This window comes from Macrosteles quadrilineatus, unplaced genomic scaffold (genome assembly GCF_028750875.1).
Source record: "Macrosteles quadrilineatus isolate MER2022 unplaced genomic scaffold, UCM_ALF_1.0 Scaffold_3__2_contigs__length_128488019, whole genome shotgun sequence".
Taxonomy (NCBI): Eukaryota; Metazoa; Arthropoda; class Insecta; order Hemiptera; family Cicadellidae; genus Macrosteles; species Macrosteles quadrilineatus.
Window position 1 is genome coordinate 8188184 of NW_026542596.1, and position 27154 is coordinate 8215337.

Below are 27154 nucleotides of genomic sequence, written 5' to 3' on the forward strand. Positions count from 1 at the left end.
ATGATTTTTTTTCTTGCTATACCTTCTGTTTTCTCCATTTAAAAAACATTAGCGTTATCAGGAAATGTGTAGTCAAATGTTGCAAAGTCACAGTGAGGTGGAGGGGATGAAATGGCTTCTCCTCAAACTGCTTAAATGTTGTGAATGGAGTATAGAGGCAGTATGTTGCCAGCAATTTTGCATTTGTATGATTAAATATTCAATACATTTAATCGATTTTCACTCTAACCTTGAAATTAATTCCAAATTGAATAGTATGAAATGTTAGATGCAATACTAACTGCTATTTGTATCATTGTAGCAGGTTCAGAACAAAGTCAAGTATTGTAATTTCAGATTCAAGTAAGTCATGGGAGGTATGATTTTGCAGATTTATAAATAACTAGAATAGATATCGGCCTCAAATCACATTTTATTTATAGACAAAACATGATTAGTAAGTGGAGGACTGCTTGCAGCTCTCAGGAACATTGATTCTGAAGCTCTGGACAGGCTTCTTCTGGCTGAAGTCAGGGTTGGCTCCCCTGTTGATCATGCTCTTGAAGTGCTGGGTGGTAGAGCTAGGCTGCAGACACACAAACTCAACCTGCTTCTCAACAGAGCCTTGAGGCTTGCAGTTGTCAGAGCACTCGAGCTGAGGCTGAACACTGAAGCAGTCCTTGCCGTCCCTCTCGATCACTTGGATACGCTTCATGGAGCACTGGCTGTACTTGTCGTTTTGGCCTTGGTATTTCCTTCCCTTGGAAGACTTCCTGTTGGAGTTGTGGTGGGAGTTGGGGCTCTCGGCTTCCTCATCGGCCACAGCGTTACCATAGATGACGACGTCACGGTAGCACTGACCGTTGCTGATCTTCTGTAGTGCACGCTGCTTCAGTTCCTTGGCAGGTCCCTGGCAGGAGCTGTCGTCCAGAGCGTATGAAGCGGCAAACTCGAAGGGGTTCCTGAGGACACAGTCTTGAGGAGTGGTGAAGTCGTCCTCAGGTTTGGTGTTGAAGGTACCGCAGAGGCCTCGCACTTCTGAGCGGTAGCTGTTCTGGGCCTTGACCTTGATGGCAGTGCCGTCGTACTGGATCTCGATGTCTTGTTGAGGAGCGTACAAGCGGATCTCACCAGCGGGAGTGGCATACATCTGGGCGTAAGCTTCTCCTTCCTGGTCTTCCAGGGTGGTCAGTCTGTTCTTAGACACTTGAGTCTGCTGTCCGTTGACCTTGACGTTAGCAGGGCTGTTTCCTGAGGTGGGCTGCATCTGGATAGCATTGTCACCAATAACGATCATCAATTCCTTCTCGTTGGAGGAGGAGGCATCACGGACAAGGACAGAGATTTGCTGGTCATCGTCTTCATTGGAAGCGCTGTTGCTGGTGGGGTCGTCCTTGGGAGTGTAGTGGAACATGGCGTGCCAGCACTTGCCCAGCTTAATGGGGTAGGACTTGTTGTCAAAGGTCTGAGCCTGGTTGTTGTCGATGGCACAGGTGGGGAACTGTTGTCCTCTGAAGACTTCTTGGGCGTACATCTCGAGAGGGCTGTACTCGGGGTGCATGACCACCAAGGGAGCGACGTATCTGTTGAGGCGGACATTGTTGAACTGAGCAGACAGCAGAGGAGCTCTGAGAGTGGCATTGAGAGACTTGAGATCAGGGGCGAAGTTGGCTTCCAGCTCGATCTTGTTGGATGGGTTGTTGGCGCTGATGAGATCCTCTTTCACGTATTGCCAAGCAGCGTAGCGCAGAGCAGCGTAGGCCTTGTAGGTGGCGTTCTTCAGAGAGGCGGGGACCTGGATGGAAAAATAAGAGTTAATACGCTGTACTATTACTCAGAATTTTCATTAGTGATTTTTACTTATAACCATGTTTATTATTCTTGATCATTTGCTAAGTTATAATGACAATTACCTTGTCAAAGTGGATGTTGAGCTTGTACTGGTCCAGCAGGTTAGCCTGAGAGGTGACGTTGCGGCAAGCGTACTGGACAGTGTTGCCTTCTTGCATCTGCTGCTTGCACTTGTGAGCCAGAGGAGACTGTTCCAGGTACTGACGGCGAGCTTGGCTCTGTTGCATCTTACCCTGTTATCAGAACAATACGCAAGTTTTACATGTATTCCCAGTCTTATTGTGTGTATATATTTAAGAAAATTCATTAAAGTAACTTGTTTTAGAAAAAACAATACTTTGTCAAAATTAGGTTAATCTTTTTAATTACCACCTTAGCATATTCTAGCCTAAATTTTGTAGATAACAATAGGTAAAGTATTAATTATTGGCTATTTCCTACCAAAACTTACATCAACTTACCGTTAGCTTTTTAAAATATTTTGATGTAACAAGCTAAAGCCAATGAAAATAATATCCGAAATTCCTAAATTCTGATGAAAGTATATTATAAACATACATAAAACATCTAAAATACCGCAGCAAACCCGCAGACAGGGAATTTCCATTCACCTGATTGGATTTTCACTAACATACCTCTTTAAAAATGTCATATTTATTCCCTCTTTAAATAACATTAGTTTAACGAGTACTTAGGTTAGCTGCTACAGGGCAGGTAATAAAGTGGTTTTATATTTAAATTATTGTTAATAGTATACATTACATATAATATGAAATAAATACATTTTTAAAAATTGACAAAAAAAAGTTTATTATCAAGCAAACTCCAACAGTTCGCTTTTTCTCCGTAAGAAATAACATGGGAATATAAAACTTTCAGTTTTTTAATTTCCTCTTTAACCAAGAAGCGCATGACAACACATCAATATACTAAATTATTATTTTTTTTTTTTAGATTTTAAAAATGGTTTGGAAAGATGTTGCAAATTGTATGTTGCTAGGGTCATAAATGGGAAAAACCAATTTGTACCCCATAAAACTCCATAAACACCTAGTCCCATGGTCTGATCATGATGGTTTACAAACTCGTTTGAATAAATGTAGGTTTTTAGAGTTTTTTTACGTTTATACCAAATTTCAACAAAATTGGATCTTTTTGCTTGAGTTATTGTGCTAATAGACACATATATATTGAACGGATGGTGTTTTTGGCCTCTGGGGACCCTAAAACGAAAAAGTAAATCGGTCCTGAGTCCAGGCCTTACCATAAGACCTACGGTAATAGCTTATTCCCTATATGGGAAATTTGCTAAAGGGGAACCAAATGGAAAAGACTTTTAAGCTAATCGTCAGAGTGTGTCCTTAAATCTCTGAAATCCCAATGGTATTTGGTTTGGTGAGTTGGTGGCCATAACAAACTTTAATACTAGCAATGTTGTTGGTTTGAATCTTTAAACTGCTGCTGTAGAGTGTCCTTTTATTCTTGAACGGCATCTTTAGCCCTCTCATATCTATGACCATGCTATGAGAGGCTTGTGTGGTAGATTCAAAGCTGTAATTGGCTGTTAATCTAACTCAACAATAGGTTTAGATCGAAGAAAATTTTTATACATACATCTATTTCAGGTTTGTATTTACCTTGAACTGGACACGGGCAGGTTCACCAGACATCTCACCAAAAGCAACCTCAGCGTTGAAGTAGGAGGTGGGGTCAGCATTGAGAGCCTTGTTGTAGTTCATCAGAGGAACATTGGGCATGGAGGTCTCAGCAGCAGCATAGATCTACAAAATTAAAACAAGATTGGTAAATGAGTCAATGAATATGACTGATATTTGGGAATAAAAATATTTATGGGTTGATATTTTTTGTTATGATCATAATAATTGAGTTTCTCTTCTTTCAGCATGTTAATCAGTTGTTAAACAATTCAACAATCTACTTTGAAAACATACCTGAGCGTGCTTGTTGTCACTGTTGGTTTGGGCTGGGTTCTTCTCAGCGAAGAACAGAAGCCTGGAGGTGGAGGAGACATTGCTGGCGGCCACAGCGACGGTGGCGACGTATTCAGCGCTGGTCTGACCCTCAAACCTGGCGGCGAGGTCAAGTACATAGGCGTCACTGTCTGTAATGTTACAACATGTTTAGGGTTATAATGCATCCAAAATCAGATAATACTGAAGTTAAGTCATTAATCTGTAATTTTTGAAAATTTATATTTTGTAAGTTGAGGTTACGTGATTGACTCACCTTGAATGCCACGTTGGACCTTCTGCAGGAACTCCTGTTGTCTCTTCTGGGAGCCAGGAGCAGAAGAAGAAGGCTTAGCCATGTTAGCGGAGATGTTGTCGTTGGCAGAAGCGTGCTGGTTGTCGCTGTTGTCATTGTTTTCGCTACGTTCGCTGTTGCGGTAGTTCTTGTTTCCACTGTGAGAGTCCCTGTTGTTGCTCTCATCCTCAGAGTTGTCAACTGAAAGGAAAAAACAACTGTAAACGTAATCTGAAATAACTTGTTTTGTCTGAAAAGTTATATGTATTGAGTTGTATCATTGTTATAGTCATTAATAGGCTAGTGCAATACCTTATAATTAATTATAACAATGTTAATCACACAAATGTAAATTAAGCTTGGTGTCTTGTTTCAAACATTTTATGAAGAGTAATTTTAATATATGATCTTATGATCGTACGGAAAGCAGCAGAGAGTTGAGCATATTTGGCAGTGGACTTCTGGGGGTTGTAGGCAAGAGTGATGTTGTTGACATTGATGGAATCCTCAGCCCAAGCGTACATGACGGCTGACATGGGGTCTTGGTGCTTGTGAGCCTCGTTGTAGATGGCAGCAAAGTCAAGGAACTTCTGTTCACTGTGGTAGTCAAAGTCAAAGGCAAAACCAGTGCTGTCCTGGCCGATGGTCTTGTGCATCTAGAACAGGAAATTAAAATCCTCAGTACATCTAAAACGGTCTTTTAAGAGGGTTTTAATTTTCCAAAATTGTTCTTTTAAGAATAAATACCCCCGCCGCAGCAAACCTGCAGACTAAACGAATTTCAACTTGTCTGATTACATATTTACTCAAATATTTCCATTAATAAGACATATGTTTATTTCCAATTTAAATAACATTAGATTTAACGAGTGCTTAGGTTTGCTGCTATAGGGAAGGTAAACAGTGTTTTTGACTAAACGTCAATAGTATAGGATGAAATAAATAAATTTGCCTAATTTGATCAACATATATCCATAAACAAGTAAACTACAACAGTTTTCATTTTCTCCATAAGAATAACATGGAAATTTTAAATTTGCACTTTTTTGAATTTTCTCCGTAACCATTAGGCATACAACGATGCTTCAATATACTAAATTATTTCTTTTTTTAAGCTCTACATAATGGTTGGGAAAGAAATTCCAAAATTTTACGTTTTTAGGGTCAAAAATTGGAAAAACCGATTTTTACCCCATAAAACCCCCCATAAACCCGCGTTCCCATGGTCCGATCATGCTGGTTCGTGAACTCGTTCGAATAAATGTAGGTTTACACGTTTATACCAAATTTCATCAAAATCGGATGATTTTTGTTCGAGTCATCGTGCTAACGGACACATATATATATAAATATAAAAATATATAGGTACATATATGTATATGAATTTGAACGGATGGTGTTTTTGGTCTCTGGGGACCTCAAAACAAAAAAGTAAATTGGTCCCGGCCGGGTCCAGGTCTTACCATGAGACCTACGGTAATAGCTTATTCCCTATATGGGAAATTCGCTAAAAGAACTATGGTGTTTTGAAAGATATAAAATATTAGAAGAACTGTGTGGTATAGTATACAAGCATTTCATGCCTATTGTGATTAAAGTTTGATATAGAAGTTAGAGGGAATTTATTTTTCTGTTAACAGGTACCTGGTTAGCACGGCGGACATGGACGGTGTTCCTGTTGTTGTTGTTGGCCTCATGGATCTGCTCTTGAGGGTTCTGGGCCAGTTTCAGGATGTTGTGTTTGGCAGTGTAGGGTTCAGTGCTGTACTCAAACACATTCTGCTTGTTGTGGTTGTCCAGAGGCTTGACCTGGGCAGTGATGTTGTTGTTGACGGCATCAAAGTCAATCTCAGCTCGGATGGGCAAGTTAATCTGGAAGTTCCTGTTGACTCCAGCGACGTAGTGTTGACGGTTGAAGGGAGTAACGAATCCCATTTGAGCCTGGGCGCGGAAGGAGTAACTGAAATAAGACGGTTGGTGTTAATTATGTCCTTAGTAAAACATTTTATGTTCTTGTTTTTCACTTATGAGGTATAGATTGAAAAGTTTTTAGAATATATTTTATGAAAACATCATGCATTGCCTTTAAATTTTTTTGTCTTTGTTGTACTGGAGAAAACGTTCAAACTAATTACAGAGTTCCTGGGATGACATATAAGCATATAACAGGATTACCATGACAAAAAAAGTCATTACTTACACAAAGTGCATGTCAATGGAGGCATTGACGGTCTGAGGGGCCTGGATCTCGTGGCTGTTTCCACTGGCAAGGTCTGGGTGGCTCTTAGCCTGAGCTTGACCTCCGATGTACATCAGAGTGGGAGTCTTGAGGGAGAAGACGAATGGAAGACCCATGGCGGTGGGGAAAGCAACAGTCACTGAGTGCTTGTTGGTGATCTTGGTGTAGTTGAAGTTCCTGCCAGTGCGGAGAGAAGCAGCAGCATTCTTGACCACTGCAATGGACAAAATCAGTTAATACAGCTGGTATTGTTTGCATAATATATTTGTTAAATTGATGGATGAATTTTTTTAACAAAAAATAAGGTAAAATGAGCTAAAGTTGTCATTTAAAGGGTAGCACAATTACTCACACTGAGGAAGCATTTCGATGGTGTGGTTGTCAAAAGCAAAGAATCGCTTTCCACCGGGTGTAGACAGATACAGACTTCCTTCAACTTGTTCTTGCTCAGGGTTCTGGATGTTCAGCATGTTGTTGATCTTGTCAAAGTTCCAGTTAGAGTCGGATCCAGAGTTCTGGTGGCTTCCTTGCTTGTTGTTCCTGCGGCCAGAGGAAGAGGTAGAAGAAGAGTCTTCATCAGCGAACTGGTCGTCGATGAGGTCGGCAAGAGCATCAATGCTGGAGGTCATGGCAGCAAACTAGAAAGCGTAAGTTAAATTAAGAAAATGTCATAGCACAGTAGCAGAGTACTGATAGTATAATTTAATTTAAACTTAAACTTGCATCGGTTTTTTATTATTATTTATTTGTGAACATTTTAATATTATAATTCTTTACATCTTATATGACTTATGCTTCCCTCTTTGTTTTGTGTTTGTTTGTATGGTGTATAAAATCAATCTGGTAAGTTGAATATGATGGAAATGGTCTGTAACTCTCTCAGTTCCCATACCTAAGATGACAAAATTCCTGAGTTTTATTTTAACTTCCTAAATCCCTAATATATTTCTAGAATTAAACTTACTCCAGTAGACTGCATCTTGAAGCCTCCAAGGTTACGACGGAGGGAGTAGAAGATGTTACTAGGCAGGAAGCTGTCGTCACTGCCGATGTAGCTGACGGACTGCTTGTAGGCCAGGTTCAGTTGGTCAAACATGGAAGAGCGCATGTTCCTCTTGGAGTACTGGGCGGGCATTTGCTTGGGGTTTAGCATATGGAGAGCAGACTGAGCGTTCATTCTCCTAATGAAATGTGCTCAAAATTAGTACAATTCTTAAACAAGACAACTTGTATTAACTTTTCTAGACCTACTTGATATATTTCGGTTTGTTGTGTTTTCCAAAAACTAACAGTAAATCTATGTGAATACTTACAATTGAGCATGGTTACGGTTCTTCAAGTTCCTAGCAGCACTTTCGATGGAAGACTTGACAGCAGAGATGACTTGAGGGTCCTGGTCGTCATTGGTGAACTGAGCCATGCGCTGGAGGATCTGTGCAGGAGGGTTGGTCTTCATGATTTGGTAAACAGCAGCAACTCTGAGCTCAGTAGCTTCTCCAGTGTTCTGGTAGATCCTGAAGAGGACAGGACGAGCGACCTTGGGGTATGTCTTAGCCAGCTTGTTGAGAGCAACAACGATGGTCAGACGCTGGAAGTGAGTCATGGGCTCCTTGCCTTCCAGGTAAGGCTCGAAGACCTTAAGGATTCTAGGGTGAGCAAAGTTTCCGAGGGCCAGAGTCAGAGTACGGATCTTGATGCTGTCTTCTTGCTTGACGGCCTGCTTGAGAGCTTGAGCGAAGTAGGGGATGTACTGCTGGACAACGGGCTGCTCCTTCTTGGGCTTGAGGGCTCCAAAGACGTGGACAGGGAAACGGTTGTAGGCAGTGGAGTTGCTGACAAAAGCCTTACGGGCCAACTCAGAGAAGGACAGCATGGCTGAGGTGTTAAGGAACTGCTGGTGCTGGACTTCAGAGCTGGTGGTCAGAGCCTGAAATTGAAAATAGCTTTTTAATTAAATGCCAAAACTACTAAGAGTATATAACACTGGATTAATAAGCTAACTTTTAAAAGAAACTAACACCATTTGATTTTTATTTAACATGAAAAAAAGCAATTAACACATGTATTAAACAGTTTACTTTTTAAATAGTTTCTCTGATGGTTATTCTCATATTGGCACTGTTACTTACAAAGAAAGCGTTCATGTACTCAGTGTTGGGGAAGCGAGCAGAGTTGGGAAGAGCAGACAGAAGCTCAGCAGCTTCGTTTCCTTGAACCTTCTTAGACTGGATCCATTCCTTGATGGTGAGAAGAGCGGGGCCAGTACCGGCCTGAGCAACGGCATCACGGAAAGCAACCCTGAAATATAAATTGTTATTAATAAATTAATAATAAGGAAAGGTTGTTGTTAGTGGATATTTATTTTATTTTTCAAATTAGCTCATTGCCAGACAATAGATACACTGAAAAATAAATCATGAACCTCCATTCCAATTAGGAACCCAGAAATAAAAAAATTTAAGTGTTTTCTAAATAAAAAGATTACAATTACAAATACCTTCTCTGCAAAGTAGTTATCCCAAAACCTTCTCATTTGGTATTGTAACTTACCAGGATTGGTATTTCTGGGCATCGCTGGAGCTAGAGCTGGAGGCCTTGGACAGAGGGAAGTAAAGCTCTTTGCTGGCTTCTTCCATCTGCTTCTGGTTCATGGTTCTCAGAACTCGGGACAGCACAGTGAACTTCTTCAGGGTTTTCTGGCCGGGAATAGCGCTAGGGGTCTGGATCTCTTGACCGATTTGGTAGGCAATCTTCTTGACAATGGAAACAGCATTGATCTCCTTGGCAGCTTGGATAGTGTTTCCTTGGTTTCCAACAAACATAGGCAGGAAGGGGATCTTAGGGGCCTCATTCAGCTTGGGCTTTGGTTGCCAGCTCTCTTCTTCGCTGCTGTCCCAGGACCAGCTGGAAGAGCTGCTGCTGTCACTGTCACTGGAGTCAGAACTAGAAGAGCTGGAGGAAGATGAGGAGGAAGATTCAGAGGATTCGGCTGAGTTCTTGTTGGATCCCTGAGCATTCATCATCTTTCCGTTACGGCTCTCATTGCTACTGCTGTCAGAGGAGGAGGAGGAAGAGGAAGAAGAGTCAGAGTTGTTGTGGTTCCAATTCTTTCTTTTCTGGTTGTTCCAGTCTTCATCATTGGCTCTGCTGTCACGGTTTCTCCTCTCTTGCTGGTTGTTCTTGCTGTGCTTGTTGTTCCAGTTGTCCTGGTTGTCAGAGCTTTGGTTGTTCCACTCATCATCGTTGTTGTTCCTCCTGTGTTGGTTGTCTACAGATCGTGCCTGTCTGTTGGAACGCTTCTGATCTTTGTTGTTGTTGCGGTTGTTCTTCTTGGAGCTTTGAAACTCATTAGACTCGCTGGAGCTGGAGCTGGAGCTAGAGCTGGAGCTAGAAGAGCTGCTGGAGCTGGAGTCGTTCTCGTTGTATTGCCTGTCTTGCCTCTGCTGGTTGTTCTCATCGGAGGAGGCAGGGTTGTACTCGTAGACCAAGTTCTTGATGGTCTGGGGGTTGGGGGGAGACTGAGGAGAGCCACTGGCAGACTTGACGTCGACCAAGGTCAGGTTCATGCGACTGACGACCATGCCGTTCTGCTTGTCAAACAGGAAGGGACTGGCAATGATCTTGTTGGTGGTGACAGAAGACTGGATGGTGTAGCGTTGCAGATTACCAGAGATAACCACTCGGCTCACAGAAGACCTGGCAAGGAATTGTCCCATCTGGTTGGAGGCGGGTTCCCAGTCAGTAAGACCGGTGATGCCGAAGTGGTAGTCGGACTGGACGTCGCAGTTGCTGAAGTTCCTGGTCTTGACGATGTCAATGAGTTGTCCATCGGCTTGGAGCTGGGGCATGGGAGCGAGCTGAGGCTTGTTCTCAAGAACCACCTTGGGGAGGGGAGAGATGTCGTACAAGGTCTCACACTCTCCACCGACAGAGTCTTCCATGGTCTTGTAGACACCGTTGACATTCTCCTTGTTGGGGAGGCTGTTGATGCGGGACTTCTGAAGGTTCTCACCAAGAGTGTCAACCTGCAGCTGGCTAGCAATACTCTTGAGCATGTTCAACTCCCAGGTGGGGATGTTCTTGCTCACCACCATGGCGTCGATCTGCAGAAAAGCATACATGTAATAATACAGGATCCAAAGTCTTTGTAATTTTTGTCTTAACATTATTTTATTTTATTTTGATTATTATCTCTCTCAAGTAATTCTTTAAACAAATAAATGCAATAAATAGGTATAGCACCATTAAGTTGGACAACACTCTATTGTCGGGACCACGTAAGTTTGCAGTTGGTGGCAGCCAATCATAAGACAAGGCTAGTGCAACGTTGCCACATCGCACTAATAAAATATACTTAGCAATATTTTCAAATTAGCTGGTATTATTAGATTTGGCAACACCGCACTGTTCTCATTGGTTCATTCAAACCCATATGGTAAATAGGCTCCTCCCTCAACTGCAAACTTATGTGGTCCCGACAATAGCACTCTAGTTTTAATACTAGGTCTAATCAATAAACTCAGTGATTCAATTTTGAACATCATTATCATATTGACTTTTAAAATTATGTTAGAATAGCTAAAGAAATTAACATCTTTAGAGTTAATTGAGAACAAAGAATCTTAAATGATGGAGTAAGTTTCTGTTAACAAGCCCAAATTTCTGTACTATTTACCCAAGACAGTAACTTGTATTTCTACTGTACTTACAGCTCCATTCTTGTACTTGAGTTCGAAGGGCTTGTTGCTCAAGGGCATCTGCTGGTAGTGCAGCTGGTTCTCAGGGACGGGTGACCACCAGCCCTGAGACAGGTTGGCGTGCACATCGGCGTACTCGGCAGAGTTCACCTGTTAATATTGTCATATCATATTACTACTGCAACAACAATTGGTCTCAATGATAATTTTTAAATAGATTATGATCAGGGCACTAGGGCACAAGATTATTTAACTATTTCTCTATTTTATATTGTATCCATTACAATTATCACCATAATTTTAATAGGTCATCAAGATGAATTTGGAATAAGCAATCGACAGATGCCTTCGTAGAGAAGGAAATGAGTTACGTTCATGCATATAAATATTTATTCATTATTCATTATTTAGAAGCCATGCACTATGAAAGTATTCACACTCTTGTAATATGGAATAGGCTTGCACGAGCTTCCTTCCATTTTATTTTATAAATGAATGTGTATAAATTGGTGATATTTGATTCAAACTATGAAACAGTATTTAAAGATTGCACGAATATTTCATTTGGTTGTTTACGAGCAAACTAGGAGATAAAATTGCCAGCAAATTTGTTATGAAAAGTAATACTTTTGAAAAACCTCTTGAAGTACTAGACAGCACCTATGGTTTCACTTTGATTACTTTTCTACCTCATTGCTTGTAATTCACCAAGTGTAATTTAACTAAAGGGGGTGAACAGTAATTACAGATAATTATTTAGAGCCTTTACATACCTGGACGGAGACAATGTTGTCAGATTTCTGTTGGACGTTGACGGAAGCCTTCATTACAATTCCTGCATACTGGCCTGCCACCTGGTGAAGGGCAGTCAAAGTGCGGCCTCGCACTGCGTACTTGTACTGGGTGTTGGATTTCCATGGTGCTGCAAATTGTTTTTTTTTTAATTTTGAATCGTCACTTGAATTTTACATGGAATTAATTTTATTTAACCCTTTTTGCCCTACAAAATATAGCAAATAGTGGTACATGAAAATATCTAGCTTAATATCCTTGTAATTTTTAATGTATTTTAGAACTATTTTTCATGTTAATTTCTTAAAATTTCTTGAGGGTGTCTCAAAAACTTAAAATCTTTAATGTGTCTAAATGATTAACCATTTACTTACAGCTATTGGTGTTGGCAAATCATTTACTAAAATATGTAAAGTTTTCTTATTTTAGGTAAGTTTGTCCAGTGTGGCTTCCATTGATGATACTATACAAGTCTCAGTAACCATAAATATAAATAATTGTTTAAGTGCAAGGCGTCATTCATAGATTACCTGATTGACCAAACCGTACTCCAAACCCTAGATATAGGCCTAAATGGCTTTAAATTTGTTTTTGTTCTGGGCGTTTGTAAAGAAGCCTTCTCTCTATGATGTTTTCTTACAACGCTTATCCTATTTTGAATCTTTAAGTTTTTATTTAAAGTATCAATAAATTATTTTTAAGCAATATTGAGTCTAAAAAATCATGGACGGTAATATAAAATTATATTGTTAAATTTTCAAACAAAGACTGTAAGTAAAGTAGTTACACCCCAAACTATCATTCTGTTCTGTGGAACTGTCCAAGGAAATTTTTAAAACATCTTTTATTCAGTTAAACCTCACTAACTCGAAGATTTGTGGACCCATAGGTTGTCTAGTTTGTAGGTTGCCGAGTTACCCAGAACATTAGGCTACAATTTTAATGGGTTTTAATGAATGCATATACACAGACTGATTTTTTACATAAATTTACTACTTACATGAGTGTGGGGTGTAAAATATTAAACAAATAAAACTAAATGTTTTGAAAAAATGTTCCGCCCTGTCAGTTGTTGTCGAGTTACACAGACTGTCAAGTCACTGGGTGTCGAGTTAGTGAGGTTTTACTTTGGAAGAATTGGTTCCATTTACTCAAAGAGTCAAACCCAATAAATAAAGCAACATCCTGACAAAGTATGACACTATATTATTCTATGTTCATAGCAACATCATCCTGATTATAATATAAATTAATTAAAACATGGAAGGTTTTCTCAAACTCCCAAATTGGGATTAATTTACAAGGTATAATTTAAAAATTGTAATAGTTTATTTTCAGAGATGTTCAGTGTAGTTGAAAGTAAGAAAACAGTATTGCAGAATTTAACTATCATTTAACTAAGGAGAGTGGTCATAATATTATTAGCATAGACAAATAGAATTAAATATAGACCGACAGCAGTGCTGCGATTAGCATAAGTTCTGGCGTCCACCGCTGGGAGCGCCGTTTAGTTATTTATCTCATGTGCCGCAACTACACAGCGCTCCCAGCGGTGGACGCCAGAACTTATGCTAACCGCAGCACTGCTGTCGGTCTACATTTAATTCTATTTGTCTATGTTACTAGTTTTAGTTATCCACTAGAAACAATAGGATTTCATGGTGGTACAATAGGATTGATTGACGACAGCTCACTAACGTTATTTATGTTATTTAATCAATCCTAGAGGTACATTATGAATAAATACTATTATTATACATCTGATGTTTACCACTCACTGGTCCATATAGATGGGATTCCTACTTCGGTATCCAATAGTCAATGCTAAGCTATAGTTCAGCCGCTTAGAAAGCGACCTCCTCTAGCATTGGTTTGGCATTAGCACGCAGGTCGTTTTCTATGCGGCCGAACTATAGTGATAAATGGTTGACATATCATTTTAAAACCATCAGTCTAAGGTGATTTATGTGTACATATAAGTTGGGTATTTTAATGGATAGCGTACATTTTTGTTTTTATGTTCTGTTTAAAAATCCCCTTGTGACCTTTTTGAGTTTTTTGATCAAGCTTACAGATAATGGGTTGTGAGGACAAATAAATTGTTTAATGTCAAATGTGGTACAAAAATAAAATATACTTACTGTTCTCTGCCTGTGCGGCAGCAACAACTGTAACAAACAAATACTAAGGTTATAATTGTGTACTGAAAACAATAAAAAATTTATAAAAAAACATACATAAAATAATTTACAAATAAAAAAAATTAAAACTAAATACTACATGTTTTAAAAATAAAACAAAATGCTTTATAAAAATAACTTATCATCAAACTAATTTCCAAATTGTAAAAAAATGCACATAACTGTATCCAGCCACATAACCTGGGATAAACCCTAACTTAAAATAACCTAAAATACATTAATAAATGCAGTTAAGTTTATTGAAAGAACATATTACTTCCCTATACTGTATTTAAGATATACAAATAAAATAATATGATTATAATTCATCTATCACTATAGAATTTTTAATTTATATATTTTAATAACCATACAAATAAATAGTAATAATTACAGTAGAACCTCTTTAATCCGAACTAATTGGGACCAGGGGTAGTTCGGACTATTGAATAGTTCGGATTACAGAACATTTTGTTGTTTTTACATAAAAATAGCTAAAATATGGCTAAAATTGATCAACATTATTTTGGGAAAAGTGAAAAAATGTATTATAAAGTAAAATACAGTGTTTATTTAATACAGTAGTAAACATGGTGAATAAACAATACTGTAAATTAAATACAGTATACAAAAAAGAACTGCTGTGTATAGAGTACAGCAATGAAAGGTTCGGATTATTGGACGTTCGGATTACGGGGGTTCGGATTAAAGAGGTTCTACTGTATTTATTTTACTAGACAATTACAATTTATATAAGGTACTATTGAAACCGTCAGTACATAGTTCAACCATAGACAAATAGAATAAATGTACCAAATTGTTTAGCCCTGTTTACAACTAAATATGCATGGCTTTGAAACTGTTAGACAAAGTCCTCTGCATTATTGTAATGTCATATAGTTAACTATTCTGTTGACTTAAAAAATATTCATTTTTTAGAACACAAACTAGAATTTTTCTGAATTAATCAAACAATTAATGTAAGTATTCAATACTCTGAAACTTATGTGAAAATATAAACATATCTTAAATATTTGTTTACCGATCTTTTATTTATTTATTTTGTAAATCTAAGGTAAAACAAAACAATCAACCAGATTTTGTAAAATAAACTAATTTGTTTGAAATTATAAATAAACTTTATTATTAAATTTTAAAATAAAATTAGTTTGGCATTTCAAACAAGTAATTGCTTTTTACAAACCACTAAACAAGTCTAAGCTATTTTATAGTTTTTCCTTCTTTTTAAAAATTGGTAAAGATTGAATGAAATTAGCAATTAGACGTTAAATTAATCTTGTTGAAAACAAAAAAATAACTTATTATTATTTCATTATATATACTAAAATAAGTTTGGCATTTCAAATGAGTAATTGTTTTTTTTTTTTTTTTTATCGGCTAAACGTCTCTAAGTTCTAGTTTAAGTTTTATAAACATTCTTTAAAAAATTAAAATAACTCTGAAATAATTATTAAAATCGAACCAAATGAATGAATGAATTATATATTTATTCAAAAAAATAATTTACAAAATTGTTCACAAATATTTAATGGAGAAAAAAATATTATTGTGAAATTATAAGAATCAATTAAATTAACCTTTTCATAATATCAATGTTTAACAAAATATACATATTTTTATTGAATAAGCCGACATGGGCAGCAAGCCTGTGTGTCAACTGTAGTTGCGTCCAAACATATCATTATTTGATTGAATAGAAGAAATAAATAAATAAAAGGAGATAGGTGAAAAGATGAGCTAATTGGAATTACAAGAACGAATGGTGAAATAAATAACTATGGGAAATTGAATAATTAAATGAATAACTAGTGGCTTGTAGAGACATAAGTCCCTAAAAAGCTCGATGGATATCCCTATACAGTGTACACCATATATTTTATGTAAATAATAGTCTTTTTGTTTGCTTTTGTTGATGATATTTTTAATAAATAATTTTAATCATTCCGGAGGTTTAACTCTGTTAAAGGCTGCACATTATTTTTGTGTGAATAAATACTGGTTTACTAAAGGTAGCCCCGATCTTGTGGTTTTAAAATTATAATAAAAAATGCTTTCCAGATTGGAATTTTGGAAATTGTCTTCATGAAATATAAAAAGGTATATAGTTCATGGTAAAATCCTCTAAATTAGCACCCCGACCCAGTTATTATTTCTAATTGTATACTCCTTTTGTAAAGTTTAACAACATCAGTTTAAAAGCATTCCATTCATTGACCAAACAAATGCATTTCTTTCTCTAGATTTCCTTCTAAGCCTACAGTACATTGCAGAATTGACTGACAAATGAGTAGGCCTAATCCAAAAATGTAATATTGTTTACTTGCTTAATGATAAACCACGATCAGCTGTATTGAAGTAAACAAAAATCAGCAGTAAATCGCTTCTAATGATATTCTTATGGAGAACATTTTACATTATATCTAATTTTGTATTAAAATTTGGGGAATTTCACTATTTTTCCCGCAGTCACAAGATCGAGACCTTTAATTTGAGCCCTCTCCCGTCGTTCTACGACTTCCCAGTCGCCCACAATTTTGACGCAAAGAATCGCCTTACGTAATTAATATATAGATGTGATTATTATCCTATTATAAAATTATTCAAATAATTTTTAAAGTAGTAACAGTTTTCTATACGACATACATTAAAGTAAAGGACTGAAATAATAATAAAATTTTGATAAAAAAATTTACTTATTGGCGTATATTATACCAAACAAGTACACTAAAAAAAGTATGTAGAGGTAGAATATTACTTTTCTATCACCAAGTTGTCATTTTTAATTGGTAAAAAATCTTTTTCATCCCTTAACAACAGGTTTATTATTAAAATTTATTTTTATTTTTTTTCAAGCACTTACCCAGGAGACAGAAGAGCAGTGGAGTCCACATGATGAGATCTCTCCTGCGGTCTGGAGCTGAAGCAGGTCTGCCAACCTTATATACCAACTGCATCACTGCCATTGTTGCATCAGCAATCAGCTGTTATCTCTGCTGAGCTACTGCTTGCAAAGCATCTCACCATGCCACTGATATGACGGTGCTCTTTAATTTTTGCCTTAAAAATATCAAAATTACAAAACCAAACAAAAGTTTAGTATTCTATAAACACAAAAATATCAATTAAATAATGTTTTTTTTTTTTGGAGCAGTTTTCAACAAAATTTGTTGGTTTACAAAACTACTTAGGATTATCTAAGAAAAAAAAAATACCCCCGCCGCAGCAAACCTGCCGACTAAGCGAATTTCCATTTGCCTAATTGGATTTACACTAAAATGTCTCCTTAAAAATATCAAATTTATTCCTTACTAGCAGAGTACCCGTCCTTCGTACGGGGTTGGCATATAATAATATAAAATGTTTTTTCTGTTATACCCAAGCTTTGCGTTTGCAATAAGAGAGGACACAGTTTTATAAAATGAGTATAACATTCTTTAAATTTACACTATGCTATAGTATTCTACCATAGACATATTGTTCTACCACTTCACCTAAACAATAGAGAAAAATAAATGATCAACAATTTACAAAATATCACAAACTAGCAGAGTACCCGTCCTTCGTACGGGGCTGGAATATAAGTATAAAATGCTTATTGCAGTTATACTCAAGCTTTGCGTTTGCAATAAGGGAGGACTCAGTTTGATAAAATTTGCTTTTTTAAATTTACAGTATTCTATAGTATTGCACATCTACCATAGCCATAATGTTTTACCACTTCACCTAAACAATAGAGAAAAATAAATGATCAACAATTTGCAAAATATGACAAATTATTTATGAAATTAAAAACATAAACATAACTGTAAACAATCCTACTTTGACAGTTCTAATTGCGAATCACAGTTTTTTGTCACAGCTTAGTTCAAATTAGCTGTTTTCATAAATGCCAAAAATATAGTGCTGCACCCTGTTGGTTAATCTTATAAATTTTTAATGCTTTTCCATATCATAGAACCAACTTTATTAGTTGAAACAGCTGACTAAGTTCTTTAATTCCCTTTAAATATGAATACTCATAAGGTTAACATGGGGAACTACAGAGCCACTGGGGCGGAGCCCAAAAGGATTTTTGAGATAAGAATATGCCTATATGGCTATATGTTAATCGGGAATGTGAGCTATCATCATGCCAAATTTCAGCCCAATCTGTCCAGTAGTTAATGTGTGATTTAACTTCAAACAAACAAACAAACAAACAAACAAACACACAAACTTTCACATTTATAATATTAGTAAGATTAATCATGAAATTAAAAACATAAACATAACTGTAAACAATCCTACTTTGACAGTTCTCATTGCGTATCAGTTTTTTGTTGCTGCTTAGTTCAAATTAGCTGTTTTCATAAATGCAAAAAAGTAATAGTGCTGCACAATGTTGGTAAATCTTATAACTTTTAATGTTTTTGCATACCATATAGAACCAGCTTTTTAAGTTGAAACAGCTGACTAAATTATTTTATTCCCTTTAAATATGAATACTCATAAGGTTAACAGGGGGAACTACTACAGTGGGGCGGATCCCAAAGGATTTTTGAGATAAGAATATGCCTATATGTTAATCAGGAATGTGAACTATCATCATGCCAAATTTCAACCCCCGCACGTCCAGTAGTTAATGCGTGATTGAACTTCAACTTCAAACAAACAAACATACACACAAACTTTCACATTTATATTATTAGCCGTGGGAAATAACTAAATAAATTAGTAAGATCTAAATACCATTAGTTTAACGAGTACTCTAGGTTTGCTGCAACAGGGAGGGTAAAAAGTATTTTTTATGTTAATAGTTTAGTATGAAATAAATGTATTTTCCAAGTGTAATCAAAATATGCTCATAAACAAGCAAACAAGACAGTTCTCCATAAGAATAACATGGGAATTTTAAATTAAAATTTTTTTGGAATTTTCTCCGTAACCATTAGGCGCATAATAACGCTTCAATATACTAAATTATTTGTTTTTTTAAGATCTACAAAATGTTTTGGAAAGAATTTGCTAAGTTTTATGTTTTTAGGGTCAAAAAAGAGAAAAACCAATTTTTACCACATATTAAACCCTCCATAAACCCCCGTTCCCACGGTCCGATCATGCAGGTTTGCGAACTCGTTCGAATAAATGTTGTTTTATAGGTTTATACCAAATTTCATCATAATCGGATCATTAATTATATTTGCCTCGGATAAACCCACAGAGAAGTTTCGACCCTTATAGTAACACTTAATTTTACCTGGTAAAAAGGAAATATATCAGGTAATACATCTAGTAATCAATCAATATTTATTGTATGACTACTCAACCTATGGCAATACATGCATCGCAATTATTAACGAGTCTTAATCAGAACGGTTTACAGTTTATCGAAACGTGCTCCTTTCTCACGCCAAATCTACACATACGCACTTCACACCTCATGGACAAATCGTAGCACTTTAGTATATGTAATGCGATATCTCAAGTTAACAGATACATAATGAATCGATACATTTGCAGAATGAACGATAAACTGGATATCTTGGGCAATGAGACAGATGCCCCTCCCGATATTCTTTAAAATCATATTTGCAAATTACGTCGCACGAGACAAGTGCCCCTTATGACTTGAGACGTGAATTAATCTGAATGCGGGTATAATTAACATGGATATATTACCGACGTGCAAGACATGTGCCTCACACGGATTTAACACGTAAACAACACCCAAAAGACAACCGTACTTCAAAAACAAAATACAGAGGAAAGTTAGCTCGAACTTACGGCTAAACGCCTATTAAGATGATTTTGTTAAGACATTTATGCTCAAACGTACGGTGATATCACCATGCGAGATACGTACCCCACACAGAATATTACGTGCAACGTAACATTTTATCTACACTCTTTGTATGACTTAAAATATACAAATATAAGATCACAATTCAAAAGGGGATTTTAAATTGGAGAATAAACGATAAAATAATACTCTCTATAAATTTATTGGCATGCGAGATATGTACCCCACACGGACACGGAATACTAAACACAACGTTATATATTATCTACACACTTTGTAAGACTTTAAAATGCTGGTCACCTCCTAGAGCTCCTTCCCCTCTCAAGGTTGTGGCGGGGGGTTGCTATATGACGGTGGCACCTGACGGACTCCACGACAGATCCGAGATTTACTTATCTCGCTGGAAATTTGAAATTCACTGTCACAACACAACATATAAATATATATACTTATATGAATTTGAACGGTTGGTGTTTTTGGCTTCTAGGGTCCTCAAAACAAAAAAGTAAATCGGTCCCGGGTCCAGGTCTTACCATGAGTACTACGGTATATAATAGAGTAATAGCTTATTCCCTATTATGGGAAATTCGCTAAAAAAAAACACAACTGTAAGCATTGCGCCAGTAAAAAACGTACGGTGATATCACCATGCGAGATACGTACCCCACACAGAATATTACGTGCAACGTAACATTTTATCTACACTCTTTGTATGACTTAAAATATACAAATATAAGATCACAATTCAAAAGGGGATTTTAAATTGGAGAATAAACGATAAAATAATACTCTCTATAAATTTATTGGCATGCGAGATATGTACCCCACACGGACACGGAATACTAAACACAACGTTATATATTATCTACACACTTTGTAAGACTTTAAAATGCTGGTCACCTCCTAGAGCTCCTTCCCCTCTCAAGGTTGTGGCGGGGGGTTGCTATATGACGGTGGCACCTGACGGACTCCACGACAGATCCGAGATTTACTTATCTCGCTGGAAATTTGAAATTCACTGTCACAACACAACATATAAATATATATACTTATATGAATTTGAACGGTTGGTGTTTTTGGCTTCTAGGGTCCTCAAAACAAAAAAGTAAATCGGTCCCGGGTCCAGGTCTTACCATGAGTACTACGGTATATAATAGAGTAATAGCTTATTCCCTATTATGGGAAATTCGCTAAAAAAAAACACAACTGTAAGCATTGCGCCAGTAAATAATTATATAAATAAACCCGCAGCAGCAAACCTTCAGACTAAGCGAGTTATTTTAGCAAATTTCCCATATACAGTAACTACCAATAATTACCCAGGACCAATTTATTTTTTTGTTTTAACCCGAGGCCAACACCATCCATTCGAATTTATATTCTGTGTCTTCCAACATTAGATAATGATCCAATCTTCAATGATATTTGGTTAAACATGTAAATCTACACTCATTTAAACGAGCCAGCAAGATCGGACTATGGAATGGGAATTTGCATTGGGGTTTATGGGTTAAAAATGACTTCCCAATTTTCACCCTTAGACAAAAATTTTTACATGTTTTTTTTTACACATTTGTAGAGCTTATAAAAATTAAGTGATACATGAAAGCATTGTTGTACTTTTAATGGTTACGGGAAAATTTTGGAATAAACTATAAATTTAAAATGTCCATATTATACTTATTGAGAAAAAGAAAGCTGCTGCATTTAAAAGGGGACCAGGGAATATATCTGACATGTTTAAGGAAATATTGTAGTGAAAATCTTATCAGGCAAATGGAAATATCCTTTTCCTACAGACAAAGTGGCCTTCCTTGCACTGATTTTAGCACAGAAAGTTCTTAATTGCTGCATCTACTTACTTTTGCCGCACACAGTTTTTTTTTTGCTGCACACCAGAGTATTCCAACCAAATAACACAAAATAGTGTGTTGAACATATCGTGCTGTATATCAAGAGCTTAATTTGCTTGAAAACGTTACTCAATAGGACACGACAATCGCTGATGTTTTTGTTAAATCACTTCCATTATTCTAAATGTCACAATTTTTTCTAAAGAATAAGATTATACAATTGTAATATTTAAAATATGTATTGTAACATGTCTCATTTCGTCTGGTTAGCTATTTTGTATTTATTAATTTTAGCTGTTTTATGACATTGTCAATAATTTGCAAAAAATCAAAGGAAAATAAACATATTTCATTTCATGGCCAAGTGGGTACGGTTGTACCTGAACTCGCCGCTCTCTTTCACAACGACCTGTTAAAGATTGGCTACAACCTCTTGGCCGACTCTTTATTTAGTAAATTAGCCTTAACAGCTGACCATGGGCAGTAAAATACCCTTGCCGCAGCAAACCTGCAGACTAAGCGAATTTCACAGGATTGGATTTACACTAAAAATTTCTCCTTAAAAATATCCCATTTATTCCCTATTTAAATAGAATTAGTTTAACAAGTACACTTGGATTTGCTCCAACAGGGAGGGTAAACAAATTTTAGATATAAATTTAGTAAGAAATCAATTTATTTCCCAAATTTGATCAAAATATGTTCATAAACAAGCAAACTACATCAGTTTACTTATTTTCCAAAAGAATAACATGAGAATTTTAAATTTACAATTTTTTGGAATTTTCTCCATAACCATTAGGCGCATAATGACTCTTCATACTAAATTATTTGTTTTTTTAAGCTCTACAAAATGGTTTGGAAAGAAATTGCTAAATTTAATTTTTTTTTTGTCAAATTGGTAAAAACCAATTTTTATTCCATAAAGCGCCATGCTGATCATCCTGATTTGCGAACTCGTTAGAATAACTGTAGGTTTACACGTTTATACCAAATTCCATAAAAATCGGATCATTTTTGCTTGAGTTATCGTGCTAACGGACGCACACACACATATATCTTACTAATATCTTTGATTATTAATACAACAACTTCTGTATCCAATAGTCAATGCTAATATTATAAACTAGCTGTAACCCGCGGGCTTTGCCCCGTTTAACTTCTTAATTTTCAAGATTATCTCGTTTGCATGGCTCAATCACGTCCTGGTTGAAGTTTGTTCGCTACGCTCACTCACCTTGAGGTTGGAGCTCGTTCGCTACGCTCACTCACCTTAAGGTTGGAGCTCGTTCGCTGCGCTCACTTTCCTTCAGGTTAGCTCGTTCGCTACGCTAACACGCCTCCAGGTTGAAGTTCGTTCGCTACGCTCACTCACCTTTTGGTTGCAAATTAGCTGTTGTCATAAATGTAAAAGAAATAATAGTGCTGCACCCTGTTGGTAATCCTTGTAACTTTAATGCTATTGAACATCATAGAACAGAACCAACTTGTTTAATTGAAACAGCTGTTAAGAGTCAATAATTCCATTTCTCATAAGGTTAACATGGGAAACTCCAGAGCCACTGGGGCGGATCCCAAAAGGATTTTTGAAATAAGAATATGCCTATATGTTAATCGGGAATGTGAGCTATCATCATGCCAAATTTCAGCCCAATCCGACCAGTATTTTTCGCGTTCACTTGTCACAAACATACATCCATACATCCATACATCCATACATCCATACATCCAAACTTTCTCATTTATAATATTAGTAGGATGTGAAAGTTTGTGTGTTTGTTTGTTTGTTTGTTTGTTTGAAGTTCAATCACGCATAAACCACTGGACGGATTGGCCTGAAATTTGGCATGATAATAGCTCACATTCCCGATTAACATATAGGCATATTCTTATCTCAAAAATCCTTTCGGGCTCCGCCCCAGTGGCTTTGTAGTTCCCCATGTTAACCTTATGAGTACTCATATCGTAATGGAATTAAAGAATTTAGTCAGCTGTTTCGACTAAAAAGGTTGGTTCTATGGTATGCAAAAGCATTAAAAGTTATAAGATTTGCCAACTGGGTGCAGCACTATTATTTTTTTCATTGATGAAACCAGCTAATTTGAACTAAGCAGCAACAAAAAAACTGTGATACGCAATGAGAACTGTCTGTTTACAGTTATGTTTATGTTTTTAATTTCACAAATAATTTGTCATATTTTGTGAATCTTTAATAATTTATTTTTTCTATTGTTTGGGCGAAGTAGTAGAACATTATGGCTATGGTAGATGTGTAATGCTATAGTATACCGTAAATTTAAAGAAGCAAATTTTATTATACTGTGTCCTCCCCCATTGCAAACGCAAAGCTTGAGTATAACTGTACTAAGAATTTTATACTTAATATGCCAATCCCGTACGAAGGACGGGTACTCAGCTAGTATATATATAATTCTTACACTTTGCCTTACATTCACATTCAGCCTAAAGGATAATTCTGAAAAAAATTGTTTAATTTTAAGAAAGAACAGGAAATTAAAAATATATAATATTAGCTATCAGCAGATTCTTAGGTTTATTAGTCAATAGAGGGTTGAGTTATTTTCGTTAAAATGTAAATTAAATGTTCAGATAAGTAATTTAAGTGATATTTCCCACGAGTGAGATTAGAGTGACGCAAGTTTCACCACGAGGATACAAAGTAACAAGTACAACAAAATGCAGACTGAGAGGCACCAAGATAAGAATTTTGGATGTTCGCCAAAATATCTAACAAACAAGGTTTAGATTTTTACACAATTATGCTTACAAAAACTCTTCTACACACCTCTGAGACAAACTATAGGATTATAATTATTGTAAAACTAGCCAAAAGCTCAAAGAATTTTGCTAGGAAAGCTCATTTATTCCACAGATGATTTTATACAAACACTCCGGCTATGGATTTTACTAACGGTTTTATAGTTTTATGTTTATAGATAACATATGTGTACAAAGTATTTATATGCTGACACTATTTATTGTACATCATGAAGATAATTTGTGCTTGAATTTTAATTTATCACCCATCAACACTTGGCATTAAAATCTTTATTTCAACCCAACACAAATTGAAACACAATAAAACACTCATTGTACAGTATTAAAATCTCCCAGCAATACTAGAAGTGCATAACATATTAATAGGTAAAAAAATTAACCATGTAAGGTTATTTGGTAAAGAAAGCTCTATAATTAATTATTGGGAAGAATACTTTTCCTCCTATCTAGTAATGGACAGTTATAATCGTACCGCTAGTTGATATTACTTTAGTATTAAAACCATGTTAAACATATTATGTTTCATGTTGACTTTGCTAATGTGCAATACAGTAGAACCCCGATTAACCGAATTCGGGTTAACTGAAATCCGGGTTAACCGAAACAGTTCCATAAAATAATACAGGGATAAAATATGCTTTAGTAACTTCAGTGGTTTAGTTTTAAGTATTTTCTAATTCATTGTAACATTTAAGCACAGTATTATATAGACATTGTTTTAAATTCATTTTTCCTACACACCGTGGTAATACATAGGCTATTCTTAGCATAGGACGGGTTAACCAAAATATTAGTTATCCGAAATGGCTCTCCCCCTTTTATTTCGGTTAGCCGGGGTTCTACTATATTTATTTTTCTAACATGTTTTTCTGTGATTTACACCACAGAATTTCAAACCCCAAGTCACTATAAACATTCCCAAATTCAAAAAATAATTTTTGAAGATTTTATCTGAATAGTGACTGGGACGGTAGCGTCGTCCTGTAATCCAGCTACTAGGAAGTCACGCATTGTGGATATTTATAGGCATGCACTGTGGATGCGATTCTCCCTGGTGTGGATTAACGTCTGCGTGAGTACTACAACAGTACTATCCTGATAATTAGACCAATTTGTTAATACCAAGGTAAAATGTGGTTCGGATTCCACTATAAACTGTAGGTCCCTTAGTTGCTGTTAGCTGTGTGGGCTATTAATTAACAGCTGTGTCTAGGGAATATGTCGGCCTTAGTCACTAACAAGTAGACTACAAGATCACGCCACTCATCCTTCACTCATATTTGGGTTAAAATACATAGGTACATAGTGGCGTCCCCATCTTAAATAATTGTTTGATTGATATCTATATTAAAAATACGCTACATGAAACTTTGTAAACAATAAGGCTTTTTTGTTTTAAGATTTAACGCTACATAATATTGTAGACTATACCAAAATGTTCATCTAGGTGTGTATATTTGCAAACTCACCTTACATTTTTGAAAAAGTCCCTTGGGCTCTACCCCAGTGGCTTTTAAAGTTCCCATGTTATCCTTATGAATAACATATTTGTTTAAATTATGATCGGCTGGATAATGTAATCTTATATATTTAAAAAAATTTGGTTGTTTTTTTCCGAGTTTGTTTGTCTCTTCTACCCGACCGATTTTCATTATTGAGGTCTCAAATTGAAGGTATGCAAGCAAAAATTTGCCATCAAGCGTCCCTTATATATATTTATATATAATCCCACTCGGCTTATACGTGAATGAAATTTGCTTCCCATGCATTTCTTATGGAAGTTAAATTTGGTTTTTCTTTTACGAGTTCTTTTGGCTCTTCTACCTGATAGATTTTCATGATTGAGGTCTCAAATTGAAGTCATGCACGCAAAGATCTCACATCAAGCATCGGCATATATTTACCTACTGTATTACTCGACTAAAAAAATAATTTGATTAATTTTTGAATTCTTACATTAATTTAAGATGTATTTCACCAGTTATAATTATATAATCCTATATATTTTGGTTTAAGAGCTTTCACTGAAATATTGGCTTTTATTTAAGCGATTAAGATACTGTATTACTCAATCAAAAATCATATATTAGATTTTTTCTTGGATGTTATATATATTTTAACGCTGCGGAGCAGCATGGGTCCTCTAGTTGCTGTAAATTTTTTAGTTGCAATTGGAAACGTGTGCTACAAACATTTACTGACTTTTGGTTGAAATGAAATATTTACTATTTGAATTTGGGTTGGCGTAAATATTACAATGGAAAAAAGCGAGAAAGGACAATTTGATATACTAAAAATAAAACTGAATTAACCCTATACTGCATTTCTTGAGCAATGATATTATATTTACAATAAATGTTGATTATATCGAACTGCTTTGTACATTGTGAGTATTTCCATAATCTTTAAGTTGACTCTTTTAAAGTCATCGGAAATTATGACTGTTATTCGTTTTAAAATAACATCTGTAATACTTCATCGCAATTGCTCGAATTTAAGAAACAGGTAAGCCTACACTTAGTACATCATTAATCATAAGTATAGTATACAAAATCACATCTCACCTAAAAGTTGTTAAATTTATTTTTTGTACCATCTAGTACAATTAAGTATGGACTAAGCAAGCGCAAGCAATGTAATGGGAAACATATCTAGTGTCATTTCATTAGAGCAATATATATACACGTTCTAAATCCACA

General features: G+C 36.1%; 1 protein-coding gene across 1 annotated transcript; it reads right to left on the minus strand.

The window, feature by feature from the left end:
• Nucleotides 1-394: 394 nt before the first annotated feature.
• Nucleotides 395-16930, minus strand: LOC128990813 (vitellogenin-1-like). Its single transcript, XM_054413403.1, has 17 exons — nucleotides 16885-16930; nucleotides 13965-13991; nucleotides 11805-11953; nucleotides 11044-11181; nucleotides 8885-10437; nucleotides 8464-8632; nucleotides 7648-8261; nucleotides 7299-7515; nucleotides 6687-6972; nucleotides 6296-6548; nucleotides 5740-6055; nucleotides 4517-4751; nucleotides 4078-4296; nucleotides 3783-3952; nucleotides 3468-3611; nucleotides 1893-2063; nucleotides 395-1774 (listed from the first exon to the last, which is right to left on the minus strand). The coding sequence occupies exons 1-17, from the start codon at nucleotides 16913-16915 to the stop codon at nucleotides 434-436; spliced, it is 6033 nt and encodes a 2010-aa protein (XP_054269378.1). The 5' UTR covers nucleotides 16916-16930; the 3' UTR covers nucleotides 395-433.
• Between the last annotated feature and the right edge of the window lie 10224 nt (nucleotides 16931-27154).